A 13052-nucleotide genomic window follows, 5' to 3' on the forward strand; every position below is an offset into this window, starting at 1 on the left:
TCTAGAGAAATATCTCTGCTTTCCCAGCCTGCTCCATCCTTACTCTACTGTGCCTCACTCAACCTGAGCCATCCTGTGATCGGTTAGAAGCTCTTCAGCTAATATCAAGTCCAACTAGGTAACACTGACAACACATATAAAAAGCACAGAGTATTTACACAAGAAATTCCTTGCATCCTGAAAGCTCAGCACTTCGCAGAAGTGCTGTGCAGAGGGACTGATGTCTCACACCTGCTTTGCAAAGGTTGCTATCTCTTTTAACCCTCTTTCCCTTACACGGAGACCTGAAGAGTGGCTTGGATCAAGGGATCCAAACCCTGAAAACCCACTTTCCTGGCATCACTTGCCACCACCAAGTCATCTCTTCGTGAAGGAGATCCAAAAGACTGCAGAAGCTAACACTCTTGCTCGGTTCCCAAAGCTCCCAGGACCCACGCAGGCTTGAAACTGCTGCTCATTTAACATCACCTTCTACTTTTTTTTTTATGAAGCCAAAAGCAGAACATCTGAGGGCTGAAAACAAGCCAAGCTGGGTGGAAACATCTTTCAGATTCTCTCTGTTGATTCCCGATTGATGAGGGCAGAAGGGGGAGGTTCAGCTGGTTTTGAAGAGCAGACGGACAACTGATTAATAAAGGAGATGGTTGTCCAAACGGGAGATGCTCCCAAAGGGTGCCCCAGCTATGGACGAGAAGAGGCTCCCAGGTTCCCCACTGGGGTGAAGTCTGGATGAAAGATGCCTGGGGTTTGGGAGACGAATTATTTATTTTTCCAAGGTGTATGTGATGCCTTGTGGAGTCCATTCTCCGCCTGCTAACCAAGTGATTGGCACACCGGCACCAATTACGGAGACCCGTTAAAACGTGCCAGGCGATATGAATATGCAACAACACGAACGCCTTTCTTTTATAAGTAGCAAGTAGAAAGAAAGTAACAACTTTCTAATGTTGATCATTTAGGTCTTTTGTGAATTCTTTGTATTGTGCCATAGTAGCCTTCCACTTTTTAGACACATGGGTCTCCTGCTCCGGCGGACACTGGGCACTCTGGATTAGCATATTTAGAGTACATTGCAACAGTTGACTATTCAGTATGTGAAGTGGTGAAATTTACTCTATTATTTCTAAACACTTACGGGAACGGTGCTCCTGTCAACCAGTCAGCCATCTATTGCAAGCTTCTGTGTCCAATAAGTTACCAATTAATTGGCTCCTACAATTGTTGTATGGTTTACTTCTTGAATGGCTCTCTCTTTAGTAATTTCCTTCCCATTGTGCGACCCTTTCTGACAACTTCTGTATAACGCTATCAGATAATCACTGTCTTTTCTCTCTCGCCTCACTTTTCTATATCTCTCTAAATAGTTTATTATTCTGCCTTGGTACCTTTTATGGAGGCCAGCTCAGTGGCCTGTCAGTTAAAGGGTAAGGATACATTAAAATCGTCATTCATTCAAAAGGCTTTGCAGTAAGTGCCCAGGATATTCATTTGTGCGCACATACAGGTCCAAGCCTGAAGTGCGTAGCTCTGAAAGAAAAAGCCCGATCTTCCCTGAACAAACCCTTAATGATTTTACATTTCTCTCAGAGCCTGCTCTCTAATGAATGTTGACATTTCATGCACGGCGAGACACAGGAATTCTGTTTGTGGTCACGGGCTACAACATATTCCCAAGGAAATTAAATTCAAAATTGATTGTGTGACACTCAAAAACTAGCTCAGAATTTGAACGATTTCCTTCAAGCAAAATACAGCTGCTCTTCCCACTGAAAACCAGCCAGGTTTTAGCAAAGCCAAAGCAAAAAATGTAAACGTTGTTTATGGCTTGCTTTCCCCTGCACCAGAAAACTGTAAAAGCAAAATTGTTCTTTTGCTGCTTTCTGATAGAAGAAATGCCACAACGTCAAAACTGTGAGCAAAGGGGTTCAGAGAGACACTCCGAAACGGCAACATGCCCTGTGCAAAGATCCACCTTAATGGCAATGCCATGACTTCCTTATTTCGACCAAGCAAGAAAGATGTTGAGGTATAATTGACTTTTTTTGTTTAAATTATGTCAGGCCTATTGCTAAATCAGCTGCATCTCTCTAAGACTTTGTGGCCATGGATTTTTTTATTTCTGGAAGTGGATGAAAAGGGTTTTTTTCCAAGTTGAGTAAGTTAACCGGTTATTTAAGCTGAACCAGCTCTGCAGGAGGAACCTCTGGAAGGAGACCCTCACACGGGAGGAAGCCACATGTACAGACGACAGACGGTCAGAGGACCTCCCCATCCAGCGTAAACCCCTCTCCCTCTCCTCATCTCACCAACACGGAGACATGAAAGCGCACCTGAAACGGCTACAAAGAGATGACAAACCCACCAAGTCATCAGAGAGCCTGTACGCCGCATCGCTGCCAAGATCGGTGTAATACTAAACAAGATCTTGCAACGCTTTGGACAGGAAACATTCCTGCTGAAGGGGAGGGAAAGTAACAGGATCTCATTTAGTAGCTCTAATTCTGCCACTGTGCTGCAAAGCAGCGTGGAGACGTTATTTATTTTTGGTGGAAGGCAATGCTGAGCTCAGACCATCCAGACAAACATTGCATGAAGCTATTACATCTTCATTATTGCACTGCTCTATAGAGACAAGTGTTTTGAAGAAGGTAATAAGCACTTATAATTAAGGCAATTATAAAGTAGTTTATTATAGTTGAGTGCTAACGTAGAGCCACCTTGTGTCCAAGAGAACCAAAACAGTGATACAGCCTATCTGGGGAATTTTAAAACAGCATCAATCTGACAGTTATGGCTCTGGAGGAAAAAAAAAACCAGTTAGTGGCAGACAACAGCCGATTTTACAAGCCACCAGAGGATGCAAGCAGGAGGGCAAACATGGAGAAACTGTGCGATTGATGCTGGATACGTGTCCTCGTCCCCTGGCAGACGGCTCTGGAGTGGGAAGTCACCCTTCCCATGAGCCGCACCCTGACCCTTGGAGAGCCATGGGGATGAAGTCCCACGTCCAGCACAGCAGCACAAGCCAGGATTATCCCTGTTTGTGTCTCACAGCCACCTTGGGGGACGCGGGGAGATTAGCATCCCAAAATGACGTGACCTTGCAGACCACAAGGGCTTGGGAAATACCAACCGAACCCAACCCCACAGTGCGCACAGGCGGAGTTACAAGCTCTGGAAGATAAAACAAAAACCATCATCTCTTTGCTCAGCACAGATTTCTGTAGGGCAATGGAAGTGTCACTCTGAGTGAAATAGTTTCCGAGCTACTATCACAAAGTTAGAGCCTAAAATAACCCTTGCTTTCAGACTGGGAGAAACACCGCGCTTTGCTCTTCCTTGCTTGTATGATGCCATCAGACACTGGCTCTGGTTTCCACGCTGATTAAAAAAAAATATCACGGACCCCAGCAGCAAGCATTTGTTTTTTCAGAGCTTCAGACATGCTACTTTAAACACTCTCTTCCCCTCAAAATTTTTTTAAAACTCCCTAAACAGGCAGCAAGTTTCTTTCAAGCCTGTTTTACGTGAAGGATGTGTTTGTGTATGATTTTGCTTCTCTATGCCGACAGTGGTGATGTTTTTGATGCAGCTGAAGAAGATGCTGTCACTCGGGGAAAGATAAAATTATTACCTTTCATGAAACATCTACAGGTTTAACCAACCCACTCCTCTAACAGGTGAAAACAGGATCTTGGCAGAGAGAAAAAACAAAGTGTAGACATGAGGATAAAAAGCACTTCAAGCCTACAATTAACTTCAGGGGGAAGGGAAAGGGTGAATCACTTGTTGCATAAAAAAGTCAGTGGCACCTACCTATTTCCCATGCGATGGCAATGGAGAGGAGGAGGAGGAAATCCCGGTCACCCCCAGGGCTTACCTAGGCGGCTCCAGGAGACGATGGGCCGGGGATTGCCTGTTGCGATGCACTCCAGCACAGCGGTCTGGTGCACAGTCAGCGTGAGGTTCTCCGGACCGACGAGAATCATGGGGTCCTTGTAAACGGTGGAGTGGGAGCCTGGAAGGACAGCATCATCGTTAAAAAGCATCTGATTCTCTCTAGTTTAATGGAAACACCGAGGGCTTCATGCATCCTCTAAGTGCAAATGATGTGGCTGGTATAATCCTCAATAAATTTGAGATGCACATGAAACAGAAGGAGCACAATGTTTGCATGACAGTCACATTGTCTGAACGCGTTTTAAGTGTGCACTGACATTCCTGGGGAAACCCCTCAGCCCACCAACCCTGTTAACACCTAGATATGGGCAGCACAAAGAAGGAACCGAGCCGTGAACTGCAGTGAGCAAATGTGCAGGAAAACCATGGTATATAGGGAGGACACAAGCTGCAGGACAGCTCATGCAGACAGGAATGCAAATAAATGACGGAGTTGCTTTATCCTCCAGCATCTCAAGCCATAAAGTAATCCATGCGGTCCACAATTCCTAAACCCGCCTCTCTGCGAGCATCCTCTCCTGCTGCTGGTGTCATTTGCTCCAAATGCCCTGTCCGGGGACACGGAGAGTGATGGGGGTGCCAGTCCCTGACTCCTGCTGAGGATCTTTTTGAGAGGAAACTCAGGGAAAGTCCTCTGATGACTGCAGCCCACAGGGTGGTCATTTCCCTGCCTTTTACAGCACCCCTGTCCTGGCCCACTCTGGTGTAACTGGGCGCAGGGAGAGGATGCATCACGTTGCTCTGATTCAATCATGATACAATCATTGCTCACGATGCAATCACTAATCGTTTATTTGCACTACAGTAGCACCAAGTGGCAGCAACCAAGCATGAAACCCATCATACGAGATGATGCACAGACCCATAATAAAATAAAGCCCTGGCACAAGGATGCTGGAAACCAGACAGGCACAGGATAAGCAAAAGAAACCACATTTCACCAGACAGGAGGAGACTGTGGGACAAAGCTGAACGCACATCTCCTGGGTCCCCAGAAAGTGCCTTATCCCTGGGCCAAAGCTCCCTTCAAGCCTTCACTCCCATTTGTTGGGAGCAGGAGAGGAGGAAAAGAAGGAGATATTCTCAGTTCTCCATCAATAAACAGGAACCCTGATAACCTCTGCATTAGTCTTTTCCCCGTTTCTGACGAGAGCTGGGTTATCCTCCAGAAATGCTGAGGTCAAGCAGTGTTTAAGGAATTTCAGCAATCTGACAGCTGCTGCTGGCAAAAATGCTCTGTACACCTGCGGAGAGAAATACTTGGGCTGGTTGTCTCCCCCCGAGCAGGAGAGGGGCACAGGGAGGGCTGGGGAGCTGAGCTCTGCCACGGGCCAGGCTTTGCTGGAGGGACCATCCCATGCTGACTCCTGTACATGGACTTTCCGATGTCCAAAAAACCTGTTAAAGAGAAGCGATCCACCAAAACCCATCTGCAAGGGCTCTTCTCCAAGAAAAAATGTCTTTTCTTCCTGCACTTTTTAGCGTTACCCTTTCACAGCGGCGCAGGGGCTGAAGTCAGGGCGTTAGCAGGGGGATTTCGCAGCGGTCCAAGGGCAAGCACAGATCAGGGCGGCTCGTTTGTTAATCGTTCCTACAGGGGCTAAACGGGGAGCGATAAAGCGACTCAGAGGTTGTGTCTAAATGGGCAAAATCCAAGAAAAATCACCGTGTCAGTGTGACTTAAGAGCTGACTTTCTCACTAAATGCGTTTCACTGCGAGCCATAAAATGCAGATTTTTTGATGAGAACCAGAATGCACAATAAATTCATATGACCGGCTGGTTAACCCCAAGAGATCTGAAAAACAATACCTTCCCCCTCAGTACCTCGAGTGCCTTTAAAACCCATGTAGATTTATTGTTCTGAATCACAATACTAAATGTTCACGCTTAGAATAATACAATATTATCATCGTATTATATAGCGATTTCAGTATTTCAAAACACAGAGAAATGAAATGAATTGTCCAAGGTCACCCAAGAATATCAGCAAATGGGAGCTGAGACCAAAGCAGAATTTATAAAACACTCTATTTTGACAAGAAAATATATTAAAAAAATCACACTCTTTGATTTATACTCTGAGTCCTAAATAGGCATTCAGGGTTTCGGGTGTGGGCTCAGCTCCCTGAGTTTGGCCAAACCCTGCCCAGCTCTAGAAGTGGCATTTCCACCTCTGCTCACCTTCTCCTGCAAAGGCCATGTAATGGTCCCATAGCTTTGCTGCCGAGCCCAGCGCCCACAGCAGTGCCAGCTCCACGGCCAGAAGGGATGGTGACCCAGCAGGGACGCGGCGGTCAGACGCCAGCAGCATGCGAAGGGGCTGACCGTGCCCAACCATCGAGGAGGAGGTTTCCTTCTCCAACCAGAAAAGCTTTTTGATGCAGGGTCAGGAAGGAAGGAGTGACAAAACGAGGGTCTCATGGCAGGCGAGTGCTGCTGGAGCACAACAGGGTTCAGGGCAACGCGGAGGGGAATTATTTTGGAAGGGAAAAAGGCTCTAATGATGCATGCAGTCCCCAGGGACTCTGCCAGCAGCCATCGCAGCGAGGATGGGGAGGTCCCCGGTGCCACCAGGAGTGACAGGCACTCTAGCAGGGACGGGAGTGTCGCCAGCACGGGCTGTTAGATCTTGATCAAAAGGACAGCAGCAGAGAGAGCTGCAGCTCGCGCCGAAAAGGTGTCAGTGCAGAGAGGCAGGCAGTCCCTTGGGAGCATCTCCGCTAAGCAGGCACTTGAAAATAATCAATCAGTAGGGCTGGAAGACATATCCGTGCCGCTCGCTGCCAGCAGCCCTGTCACCGCTGCCGGTGGTGAGAGGAAGGAAAGTGCTGCGAGCGGGTTCCTTCGTTCCCCGCAAGCAGCCACCCTCCTCCTCCTCTCCAGCCGGGCTGTGGCAGTGCCCTGCAAGGCAGTGGCTCCCAGAACCCATCTCCATCCTCTCCCTCCTCCCTCCCCAGCCAGGGCTCGGATTGGAAACCCCGGTGAGGTGGACCCAGTGCTTCTCTGTGGGTGAAGCAATGGCTGAAGTTGCTGCGCCGTTAAGAGGAGAGGGAACCCTCCTGCCACGATGAAGACCCGAGAGCACCATTCCCTTCACACCTCTACACAAGAGGGAGGCAATGGAAAGATTTGCAAGATTACTGCTTACCCCATCATGCCTAACGACACGTGCAAAACAGCACTCATGTTAGTTCAGTATCCACTGATACAACACCCACAGCAGTGAAGCAACATCCCTGTGCTACCTCTGCGACCCACCATAGCCTCTGCCGGTGTGCCAAAGCCTAGGGTTACCATGCTAGCACATACCCGCTGTCCTGCTCTAACAGATATTTGTGTGCTCTTAGCAAACACCACAGATTATAAACCTTTTTCACTGAGGTTTAAGCCAGTGCAACAGGTTTTCCATGGGCTGAGAGCATGCAAACATCCCGGTACAGCAGCTCTGCTGCCACACAGTCACTGAAGCACGGTTCAAGCCCTTCAACAGACACTTACGCTCGGTGCCTGTATTCATCATCCGACTGCTGTAAGGAAGAGAAAAACCACAAACGTTTCACAGACAGGAAACCTGGAAAATATCCATCTGAAATGAGGGATGGTCAGATGAGAACAACTAGCACTTTCTGCCCTGTGAGAAATAATAACTCAGACCAGTAAATTGACACAAAGAACTTCACCACATCGATAATTTACTGTTCTCTTTTCCCTCCACGTGGCTACCGTTCGCATAGATCAAGAAAACAGATAAGTAACAGGCATCAAAAGCTCCCAGGTCTTTCAGAACCAGTTAACCTGCTTTCTTTCCCCATCAGACTTGATATACACAGCATCACTCTTTCCCCAGCTTCACCCCATTTCACATGTTCTGCTTTTTTACAGTCAGCAGAGGCTAATCTGACATTCGGTAGAGGCGTTAAGTCTCCTACTCCAGAACCACTGCCCAGGCAGCTGTTTCGGAGGCTGAAGGCATGCTGTGAGATACGAGCGTACGCTGGCAAGCCTCCAGCCACCGGGTACCAGCAATTATGTGTATCTGATGGACAGGAGGATCACAGCTCACAGCGGGGAAGACCCTTTGCTGCAAATAAAAAAAGCTCACAGAGAAACACATGCCCAACCAGCCCTCTGCAGATTTCCCTTGCCTCTTATCTCTAAAACTGTCATCTCCATTTCCGCAGGGAATCTAGGCTGGTCCCCTACCCAAGAGCCACGGATGCATCGCCACTGCTGTCGCAGGGGACCGGAGTGGGTACCGAGCATCCCAGGAGGGTCCTGACCTGCACAGAGTCCTGTATCTCAGAGGCCGCCCTGCCAGCAGGACATAGCCACAAATCACAGGCGACTACTTCTGTGGCACTCTTATTTTCTCTGAAGGTAACCCACAAATGATCTTAAGTAAAGGAGAAGCAAGCTGTCCTGTTTTCATACAAAGAGGTTGAGCATATCAAAGGCATTTCTAAGAAGAGGGCACAAAGGTGTTGTTCACTCCTGGCTGCTTCATGGGGCTGGGTTGTATGATTTGACTTAATACGTCCCACTTCCTTCATACTAGGAGCAGCTACCGAAACGTCAAGGGAGACTTCTGAAGCTAAACGTGTTTGAAATTTAAAAGACTGACAAACGAAGAAAGCCTAACTAGAAGGTAACAAACCAACATCAGGTTTAGAAATTGGCTGATGAGTTATTGCTTGAAGGGGCTCCAAGAGATCAGCTTGGGTCCCACACGGACAGCTAATAGGACGGGCAGCGGGCAGGTCAGCGGAGGGCAGCACAGCTGTGGAAACGTGGGAGTGTGTTTGAACCCTAATCCTTCCTTCTCTGTGCCCAAGGCCATCACTTCCACATGCCATTTCGTGTGCTTTCACAAACAGGCCAAACTTGTGCACATGCAAAGCGTGGATGTGGGTTTTTTTGGTTTGCCCTTATAGCTTCATCACATCCTACCTCCAGCAGCGTGAAAACAAACAGCAAGTACGTGATTTTGGCCCTTTTTTTGGCGAGGAGACCATAAGGCACCATCATTTCTTCAGCTGGAGCTTTCAGAGGTGAAAACCTGTTTCAGCAACTGACTTCAAGTGTGGATGGAGAACCAAGTCAAAATTCAGCCTGGGGTGCTCAGGGCTTCTCCTTCTCGTCTTCCAAAGAAAGGTTAGCCCGCTTTGGTTGCAGTGCAATGCTAACAGCCTACAGAACATAATTCCCCCATTAGATAAATAATTGATCACCCTGTGTGCTGCAATTGCTTCCCGAGTGGGCAGGTCTCATAAGGAAATGATGAATCTTCCACATTTCCAAAAGAATTTATTTAATGTAAAGCTGCTGTAACTCATTTTCTCACCATCCTTCCTCTACCCAGAAACTGGCACTAATTTAAAGGCAGAGAGACAGATTTATCTGCTATCAAATGGGCTGATCTGGCAGGGACTAATAACAATCCAGAACAAGGAAGGTGCTATGGCTGTACGGAGGGACGCTTCTCAGCGCTGTTAGCATAAAGGTCTCTTAAACTGTCCTGGTCCAGACCAGCAGCAGGAAGAAGAAGGCGGAAAGACAGTCAGGAGAGTGTCTACTGGTACTAACCTGACACGGTGAGTCTGGCCTCCCGGCTGAACTTCACGTTAGCAATATTGGTAGCAACGCAGTGAAAAATCCCACTGTCTTCTGCCCTCAGTCCCGTAATCTGGAGGACCCCCTTGGGAAGCAGTGTGTACCTGTGGGAAGAGAAAAGCAGAAAGAAAAACTTGCAAAGCAGGACACGATGTGAAAGCAGGCTGCGCAGCCCTCCAGGCGAGGCAGGCTGGCTCCCCGCAGCCCGGTGCGGAGGTGCCAATGCCACCCCAGCGATGCAGCCCCCAGCGAGCTGAGCCCACGCTTATCACTGCATCAGGTCCTTATTTTTTTGGATATTTGAGCCTCCGGTCTTCTTTTACAGAGGGTACGTTCCCTTTCTTTATCTCCTGATGCATCCTTGAGAAAGGATGACTTTCACTGGAAGGCTACAAAGTAGGTGCTTCTTACTTAATCGGTGGAAAAGCTCTGGCAGCGCATTTGCAAGTGAGCACAGCTGAGGTGGGAGTTATCTCTCATCAGCTGAAGCACGGTGGCCGTGGACAAGCATCAGGGGAAGTGTGTGCTCCACACTCCCAGCTCCAGGACTTGTATCCACATAATCTTAAAACCTCAGCTGCATGGAATGGCATGTTTAAAAGAGATAGCGAGTAAGCATGCATAAATATAAATAAATATTTTCTATATTTAAAACATAGGTACATTTAAATCATGCATGCATCCACACATATATGTATACATACATTACAGGTTGCTTGGCAACTGTGTGTTTAAATTGGCTGGCAGTAAGTCATTACACTGTGATGAGTTAATAATCCATTTCCGTCTAGAAGATGAAGAATATCTTTTTCCATATCAGCATATGGTTAAGTGCCTATAACCTGCTCCCTGTGCTGGGTTCCAAACGCGCGGCTCCGTGTCGGTGGCAGCATGACAGCAATCAGTTTTACACGTCCCGAAGTTGATTGCAATCTCTCTGGGACTTTAAAATGCCCATTGTTTTGGATGAATTATACCACAAGAAGCCTTCTTTTTTGTTAACAATCTGCCCACAGCATTAGAAGATTCAATTCCAAAGCTATTATTCTGCCTTCAAAGCCTCCAAGTGCAAGACTCGGCATACAAATTTATATACACTTCATACGCAGAAATGCACGAAGCGTGATTAATGCAGAAATCCAATTCAGTTAGAGAAGCAACCCTCCTCACCCAGGCCCGTTGGTGTCAGAGATTAATCTACTGAGCTGACAATAAAAACCTTTCCCGGTAACTTCACTGCTACAAAAAGCCAAATCTGTTCAAAATCAGGACATTGAACATAGGGAAACCTCCTAGCCCACATCCTCCAGGGCCTGGGCAACCTCCCTGCGCTGGAGGAGAAGCAGCTTGGCGATCTCTGAGTTGAAGAAAAGTCTTGGCTCCTCAGTCTTGGAGCTCCTCAGTCTTGCGGGTCCTCAGCCTTGGCAGTCTTGGAGAAAAGAAGTCCTGGTCACACTCAAATCCCTGCCACATCTCTGACCATCTCCTCATCTGTGACCCTGGGCTTGAGTGGAAAGGAGCAATAATGCATGAAGGACTTCAAGGGAACTTCACCTGTCCTGCAGCATCTCATCGGGATGCACACAAGGTGTCAGGCCCAGTTCTGCACCCCTAACTTCCCTGATACCACCTCGGACCAGTCGCCCTGCTCTACCACATCCCCAGTTTAGCAGTTGTGTGAGTAAGGAGCCTTCAGAGGAGATCAAGTTTAACGAATCAACCCTGTGCTGGGCTAAAAAAAGCTCAGATGAAAAACGCAAGGAAAAACAAAACCTGACAGTTGCAGTTTTCCATGGCAGAGTTGGGCCTCTTGGGTGCTTCTACTGTAAGTTCACCGTAACGCTGAAAAGGTCAGGCATTGTTCCAGCCCTTGTGTTTTCTCCTGCCTCCAAAGAACCCAACCACATTCTGCTGCAGAACTGACATTTTTAAGAATAGGGGCTTTCAGGAAAATATTTACAGCTTCCTGGTTTCGCCTATTCCCAACGCACGGACGTCAATTCGCGATCGAGGTGTGCTGCAACCGATTGTCTCCCACCATCGGTTGTGCGGCTCCCAAGCCGCAGCTGGGACCGCCGGAGGCTGCCGGCACGGAGCACGCGTTTCCTGCCACCTGTCCTCCGCCGGGCCCCACTGCGGCTCGGAGGATCAAACCGTGATGAGGGATGTTTCCGACGCAAAGGGAGCAGCCTGTCAAACGCAGGAAGCGAGGACGTGCCGTCCCAGGTCTAGGCTGGGGGAAAAGGGGCAGCTGGGGTTTCTCTTTAGGGGGATTGCATGGGAAACAGCAGCTCAGGGCGCTGCAGGATGCTCTCTGCAGAGCTTCCCAGCCGCCACACACAAGAGAGTTCACCTAGGAAGGAAAGTCAGGGTGTAATTCAGAGCTTGCAGGGCTTCAGAACCCACATGGAAGACCCTAAATCATGGATCTGGCTCGGAAAGAGTTGCACAAAATGGAGCCACAGGGGGATGATGGATGCCAAAGCTACCCCAACTCTGCTAGGATGGCTGGGTGGGCTCTTCACACTGGAAAGTAAACCTGGACGCGGGCTGATCAGGAGAGGCCCTTGCCCTCTCCAAAATCAGCTAACGGGGTTTATCTAGTTCTCCTGGGAGATGCAGTATTTCCACAGGGTGTTTGGCCAGAAGGAGCCCAGACAACCCACAACATTAACAGAAAGAGTCTTCCATGGCAGAAACGCTGGCCAAGACCCTCAGCCCCAATCAGTTGTGGCTTAGCACAACTGTGAGAGCCAGGGCAAGCCTGGCCACCTTTTTCCATCTGGAGAAAGGACAGCAGCACGTGAATTGGACATGTCCTACCTTTCGTTGTCTGTGTTAACCGGCATGCGGTTCTTTTGCCAGAGGATGACCGGCTCAGGCAAGCCATGGATCTGGCACTGGAATCTGGCTACACCACCTTCCTCCACCACTGCATTCTGAGGGTGGATATGGAAGTCGGACATCGCTGGAAGACACAAAGAGAGACAAAAATATGCACATGTGAAAAGAGATCCACTGCCAACAACTTTCACATGACCTAGAAACACACCGATTTCCCAGAGACAGCAAATGGGATTGTAATGCAAGGACAGAAGACTGGTTTGCAGCTTAACCTCCTGCTCGGAGAAACAAGACTAGTGGCAAGTTCTTGCTATACGTCTGCCTCTGCACATTGAACTGATTGACTCAACCAGGACAGGAGATGGTGCTCCATGACCCACATGCTCCACAGCAAGGTCTATTGGGGCAGCGAGATGCACAGACACTGCACTGGCATTTATCGGAGGTCATTCTCAACAGCTTCAGCAGGCTTTGGATCCAAGCTCACATGAGAAAAGAGATGTCTGTCCTTTCTGTTGCTGCCAATGTCTTACCTGCTGTAAATATCCTTCTGATGTGCATGGCTTGACTACTAAACTCATCTTGTTTAAATACCTTGACCAAAAGAGCTCCCAGATACCCTAGTAAAACTTACAG

The 13052-nt window shown here is 48.3% G+C and overlaps 1 protein-coding gene across 1 annotated transcript in view; it reads right to left on the minus strand.

The window, feature by feature from the left end:
* IGDCC3 (immunoglobulin superfamily DCC subclass member 3) overlaps positions 1-13052 on the minus strand; it is a 106141-nt gene that overhangs the window by 31034 nt on the left and 62055 nt on the right. The window contains exons 3-5 of the mRNA XM_059824138.1: positions 12396-12540; positions 9546-9676; positions 3881-4018 (exon numbers count right to left, since the gene is read on the minus strand). Coding sequence (XP_059680121.1) covers positions 3881-4018; positions 9546-9676; positions 12396-12540 — 414 coding nt within the window. The remainder of the gene's footprint in view (positions 1-3880; positions 4019-9545; positions 9677-12395; positions 12541-13052) is intronic.

This window comes from Gavia stellata, chromosome 13, assembly GCF_030936135.1.
Source record: "Gavia stellata isolate bGavSte3 chromosome 13, bGavSte3.hap2, whole genome shotgun sequence".
In the NCBI taxonomy this organism is placed as follows: Eukaryota; Metazoa; Chordata; class Aves; order Gaviiformes; family Gaviidae; genus Gavia; species Gavia stellata.